At 32.3% G+C, this 6777-nt stretch overlaps 1 protein-coding gene across 1 annotated transcript in view; it reads left to right on the top strand.

The window, feature by feature from the left end:
* TUBE1 (tubulin, epsilon 1) overlaps positions 1 to 6777 on the top strand; it is a 24909-nt gene that overhangs the window by 16378 nt on the left and 1754 nt on the right. The window contains exons 6-10 of the mRNA XM_012645085.1: positions 1351 to 1373; positions 1612 to 1799; positions 2019 to 2194; positions 3000 to 3140; positions 6305 to 6445. Of these exons, the coding sequence (XP_012500539.1) occupies positions 1351 to 1373; positions 1612 to 1799; positions 2019 to 2194; positions 3000 to 3140; positions 6305 to 6445 (669 nt within the window). The remainder of the gene's footprint in view (positions 1 to 1350; positions 1374 to 1611; positions 1800 to 2018; positions 2195 to 2999; positions 3141 to 6304; positions 6446 to 6777) is intronic.

Here is a 6777-nt window from a genome sequence, read left to right as displayed (position 1 = left end):
TATATGTAATAGTTTTTAAGTCAGTTTCTTATTGACAGATGTTAAGTTGTTTATGGTGTTTAGTTATTACAGACAATCCCCAGTGTACATCTGGTACATAAATCTCTGTGCATTGGTGCCATTTATAGCTATAGGCAATATTCCTAGAAAGGAAGATGGAACTAAAGAATACATACATTTTAAATTTTGATTGATATTACTAATACACCTTCCTACAACATTGCACCAATGCATATTATTGGCAACAGTGTATAAGAGTTTACATTTCCCTACACTGTTAACAACACTGAGAATTATGTAAATCTGTCTGATATGTTCAAAATTATATCTTGTTTTAATTTGCATTTCCTTAATTAGAAGTAATGTTGAACATCTTCACTTCTATTTGCCATTTGTGTTTCTTTTATTATGCTACATATTTCTATCCTTTGCCTAATTTTCAATTGCATTCATAATTTTTTGATTGATTTGCGAGAATTCTTTCTTAGTCCTCTTTCTTTAGTCCTCCATCATATGCGTTGAAGATTTTTATTTAGTTTGTCTTGTTATTTTTGTTTATGGGGCTTTTTTTCCTGAACATATATAGAAGTTTTGTTTATTTTTAATGAAATCAAGACTGTCTTTTCTATAATGGCTCTGGTTTTTATGATGTTTAGAAAGTCCTCGTTAAAGATTACCCAAAAAAATTTCTCTCACTTTACTCTAGTATTTTTAGCATCATAGCCTTTTAAGATTTATCTACATGGATCAGAGCAGTGGCTTTTAACCTTTTTGTTAACCAGAATAGTAAGAAATAGATTTTATGTTACAATGCAGCTACACGTGCGCACGCGCACACGCACACACAGAGAAACGAAAGATTTAGGAAACATTATTTACCCACACTACATGTGACACCTTGATATTTTCTACTGTTTCATTTAAGAAAAGAAAATACTGGTAGTAATCTGATAATTAGTTTCATAGCCCACTAATGGTTCACAACCCAGTTTGAAAAACACTAGAAGAATTCCATCTCTCACTTAAAAGTTCTTAAAAATTTCTAAATTTTATTTGAAAGTAACTTTATGTATCAGAAAGTTATCTTTAATGAGATTCCTGTAGTTTCTGCTTTTAAATAGGTATTCAAAAATTTTATAAATTCAAGATAGACATGCTTAATTTTAAATAATTTTAACGCAGTTTAAGTTGCCGAATGACATGATAGTTTTCTTCATCATTAAGATTGTATATATACTACACCAAAGCTCTCAAGCTAGGTTTTTTTAAGTTGCTTCATATCAAATGTAGACTGAATACTGTCTTAGTTGAATTTTCTACTGTTCAATAAGTTCTTGTGGCATCATACAGCTATAACTTAAACATGAAAAAGAGTGAAATATACAAAGCCCTCCCAAATTCATTATCAGAGCCAGAAATGGAATTCAGGACTTTAGACCTCACTACCCATGCTGTCTTCATTTTCTTATTTCAAATTAGGTTAGTTAATATGTAATCACAGAAATAAGTTGAAATTTATGTCTACAAATAAAACATAAAATTCCAAGCTCATCATAATTATATTCCAAATCATTTGTGCTTTTTTTTTTTTTTTGAAATTTTAATCCTTAGGAACAGGATCGGGACTTGGCACATTTCTTTTAAAGGTGCTTGAAGATGAATTCCCAGAAGTATACAGATTTGTGACTTCAATTTATCCTTCCAGTGAGGATGATGTCATTACCTCACCTTATAATAGCATCTTGGCAATGAAGGAACTTAATGAGCATGCAGACTGTGTGTTGCCCATTGACAATCAAGTAAGAAATGACGTTGGAACTTATGGACAAATTTTATATGTATTCAATGTATGTGTTGTGCTTTTGTGCTTCTATGAAACATTCTCTTCACTTTTCAGCCTTCTTATCTAAGAGAAAAAATAAGTTTAAATTGTTATTCTTTCTCTTTCTTTCCTAGTAAAATATCACATACGTCCACTGTCCTTAATAGCTTCTCTCCCAATATTTTTTCCTCAAAAGTCTTTATTTGACATCATTAGCAAAATTGACCTTGTGGTGAATTCTGGAAAGTTGGATACAACTGTGAAGCCAAAGAGTCTGGTTATTTCAAGTGCTGGGGCTTTAAAAAAGCAGCAGAAGAAGCCCTTTGATGCAATGAACAATATTGTGGCAAATTTGCTGCTCAACCTAACAAGGTAATTCCATCTAAGGGTAGTCAAAAAACTACTGTGTTTTTGATGATGTTTCAAATTTTTGTAGTAGCATTTTTTAGTTATTCTAAGTTATAGGAGCTTCTTTTGTTTTTGTGGGGGCTTTTTTATTTATTTCTTCTTGTAGTTTCATCTCCTGGAGTGGTAAAGCAGCATTTTAATTTCTATGAATCTAAAGCAGCATTTCCCCAAGTACATTCCGTGGAATATTAACAGGTATCATATGATATAAAAGGTTTTGCAGTAGACACACTTATAAAACATTTGGTTAAACAAAATTAAACATTTTTTTGCTGTTGAATATCTTGACCTTTTAGGCTAGCTAATATATACCTCCTCTTGAGCTGGTCCAAAAGATTTCCATGACTTTGGTATCAGAGATTGCTTTGGCATTTTCATATCCAGATTATAGAGGGTATTAAGCAAACCTTTGAGGAATTTAGTAAAGTTTCTGGAATAATTAATTATTGATCTATATGTGTTTAACTCAAATAATAAACTGTTTTTAATAAGATATTTTATACATGCAATGAACAACTGTAATAGTATGTTGGTCACACTTTAGATAATACAGAAGAATTACTGTAGATGTGTGTTATATTTTAATTATCTTTATACATTATTGTTCATGATACTAAATTTCAGTAATACGGAAAAAAGCACATATTCTGCATTGAAGAAGTATATAGAAGGATTTGAGAAACTGCCTGCTGAATAAATCAAGCTGCATTCTAAGTATATAATTTTTAAATTAAAATTTTTCTCATTGTTTTAATGTTAATTTTTTTAGCTCTGCGAGATTTGAAGGATCCCTTAATATGGACCTTAATGAAATCAGCATGAATTTAGTTCCTTTTCCTCGACTTCATTATCTTGTATCAAGCCTAACTCCTCTATATACACTGGCAGATGTTAATATTCCTCCTCGAAGGTAAGAAGTAAGTTTATTTCAGTTTTTTTGAGAACTTGAATTACTGTAAAACAAATTTTTAAGAGAAAAAAGTTTGCAATAACTGTAGTTATTTCTTTGTATCATTCGTGAGAAGTGATAAAATACAGTTGATGACAGCCATTTTTCCATTAGATGCATACTTCTTAGAAGTGTTTTAAAATGTCAGTGTTAAACTCTTTGAAATTGAATCTAATGATTAAACCTATAGTCTTGTGAAAATAAAGATTTAATATTTATTGACAAAGATAAATGCCTTGAAGTCTGACAACTTAAGTTTGCATCCCAATTCTGTCACTTACTAGCTACAGGACCTTGGGCAGATAACTTAAATTTTTCATCTTAGTTTTTCGCTTATTCGGTAGATTAAATAAGACTGTGTTTTAAAGCTCTTATTACAGCCCAACACCATAGAAGTCTTTCCAATGTAAATCTCTATAGTAGCTATTATATATCATTTCCAGACACTGTTTTTTTAGACTGTGTGTCATTTTTTAGCATAAAGATTACATCAGTTTAACAGAAAATGGTTTTGAAAGACACTCTTAGCATATACAGTTAGGATGAGCTTGAAACGTTCACACTGCATTTACAGTTGACTGAGGGAAAAGGTCCTGACAAACTCTGTAAAGGGAGAGTGTATAAATGAGAAAGTGAACTAAATTAAAGATTTCTTTTTATAAAGTTTTGGCAAGATAACAATTCTATACTTCAGGAATGTCACAAGTGATACTGATAAGGCTTCATTTGAGCAAGTAGCAAATTACCACTTATGCCAACTAATAGGTAGTACTCCTTTTCTACATGGGACCTTAACAAGGCTGTGCAAGGCTTAACGCAGCATGCACAGTGTATAGACCATGGTGATCATTAAATGTCCACTAGGATCAACCCAGCATATTAAATTTTAGTATATTGAAATAGAATATACACCTTTAATGTGAACACATAGAATGCAGATTAGTGCTAAGCTGTTTATTGTACAGTCATGACAACTTAGACTTCTTCGTATTTCAAGTTCTTAAAAAATAAAGATATGGAATTTCTAATTAAGTTCAGCATAATGAAAAAAATGTTGTGACTTGGCCCTTCGATCTGAATATTTCAAAGTCTGCTGAACATCTTGTAATTCTAATGAGTACATTTTGATATAAATAATGCCTATCAACTTTTTGTTAATTTTAATCATAATTTGTGGTGAAAGCTTATTTTTAATTAAAATGTATTCATGAAAATCTGTAGGGAACTTTAAAAATTTTAGACTCTTAAGGAATTTGTCACAATGTTTTTACTATTTTTGTAGGGCGGTTGGTGGGGGCTATTTGCTTCTGCTGTACTTATAGATATTGCAAAGGCTGCCATATTGGCATATGGACACAATCATGTATCCTTGAGTAAATAAAGAATTGTTTTAACGTTATAGTATTAAAAGGCATAGTTTTAAAGGTATCTTCAGTTTCTTATAAGTAGTTTCCAAACAAGTGAGAATTTTTTTTGTTGTGGATTTTGTTAACAAAGGTCAGTTCTTTACCTAGTCCATATTTGCCAAAAGAAAATAAGCAATAAGCATATATAAGTAAAAATAAGTATCCCAATAATTATAGTTTCTTACTAGTTTTTATATTTTATGAGACAAGAAAATAATTAGGAATGATTTTACCTGCTTGTTGTGTAGTGGTTCTTAATCTTTTCTGAGTTTCCATCTCTGATGAAATACCGATACTTTAACTTCATAAAAATGCCCAAAAGCACATACTCACCAGAAGTTTGAACATAATAGCAGAGGATTCATGAATCCCCCAAAACTCACCTGTGCCTTAGGAAGTCCTCTATCCCTCCTTCTGTAGAATAATCAGTATACAATGTCATCTCAATTAGGGCAGGAAATTTTTATTCTGTTCACTGCTATGGCTCTTGCACTTGGAATAGTGCCTGGCACAGAGTAGGCACTGTAAATATCTGATACATAGCACAGATTTCTGCAGCTCTTCCCAGACATTCTGCGGATTCAGCACATAAACCTCTGGCTAGAGTTATCTAAGGAACCTAATCATATTTGCATTGAGTTAAATGGGATTTAGGAACCATATTAAGGGGCCATATTAAGGACCTGGGAGTCTGTGTGTTATTAGATATAAACTTTGTAAGTCACCTTTATCTTCCTCTCTTTAACTGAAGGGTAAAACAATCTTGTATTTGTGTTTTTATCCTTCAGTTAAAAGACTTGTTAAGTCTCCCCATTCAGGAACACTACTACACAGTTTCATCTTTTATAGCAGCAGTCCCCACCCTTTTTGACACCGGGGACCAGTTTCATGGAAGACAATTTTTCCATGAACAGGAGTGAGGGGATGGTTTCAGGTGCTTCAAGTACGTTACATTTATTGTGCACTTCATTTCTATTGTTATTATACAATGAGATAATTACACAACTCACCATAATGCAGAATCTAATGCTGCCTGCTGATCTGACAGCAGGCAGAGCTCAGGTGGTAATGCGGCTATGGGGAGCGGCTGTAAATACAGAGGAAGCTTCGCTCGCTTGCCCACCCGCTCGCTGCTCCCCTGCTCCTGTATGGCCCAGTTCCTAACAGGCCACGGAGCAGTACCGGTCCATGGCTGGGGGTTTAGGGACCACAGTTTTATAGGAGAGCTTCATGTTGTCCTTTCATAGTTTCCTCCTAATTATTCTTAACTAATTTATGATATATTTTACAGAGACAAAGTAATCATCTTAATGTTGTAGGTTTTTAATTAGTTTTGATAGTTCAGATACTATAAAGTAGATGAGCATACTGAATTAAGTAATGATAGAGGTTTCAGAAATCAGTACTACATAGAGCTCACTAATGCTACAGTCAACATTTTGTACCTACCTGAAATCACCAATCTACAGCAGAAGCTTTTTTTCCCCAAAAAAAGATATTACATGATTTCTTCTCTTCCCATATTTATCATGAAGATTGCTTTGAGAAAATGATAGCTGGCTATTTAATACATTTAGAATATGTAATATCTTCTAATATTAATATAATATTTGATGTGAAGTTCATTTACCTATAGATGACTTGTCTTTTCATTTTATAGTTATACATAGAAGAAAGAAATAATATTTTGTATAAACAATGATACTTTCATTGTTCTAGATTGGATCAGATGTTTTCAGATGCCTTTAGTAAAGATCACCAGCTAATTCGGGCAGACCCCAAACATAGTCTTTACCTCGCCTGTGCTCTCATGGTTAGAGGAAATGTACAGATTTCAGATCTTCGCAGAAATATTGAAAGGTTTGGTTTATATTTTTCAAGATAATTTATGTGTACTGCTTGAGACAGTGTAGCAAAGTACTTAAGACTGCCTCTGTTCAAATGCCAGCAATGCTACTTACCACTGAAATGTGACGTTGAGCAAGCTACTTCACCTTTGTGCCTTGTTTTCTTCAAGTGTAAAATAAGAGTAATAATAATACAAAGCTATTATTTGATTGTTAAATGATATATGAGATGTTTTATGAAAGTGTTCATAAAATTATAGCTGATACTGTTGTTTTTTTTTTTTTTTTTTTTTTTTTTTTAGACAGTCTGTTAAACTCTTTGAAATTGAATCAAAGTGTTAAACC

The sequence above is a fragment of the Propithecus coquereli genome, unplaced genomic scaffold, assembly GCF_000956105.1.
Source record: "Propithecus coquereli isolate 6110/MARCELLA unplaced genomic scaffold, Pcoq_1.0 Scaffold225, whole genome shotgun sequence".
In the NCBI taxonomy this organism is placed as follows: Eukaryota; Metazoa; Chordata; class Mammalia; order Primates; family Indriidae; genus Propithecus; species Propithecus coquereli.
Note: the sequence above shows the minus strand (reverse complement) of the source record. Positions and strands in the feature narration are given on the sequence as shown.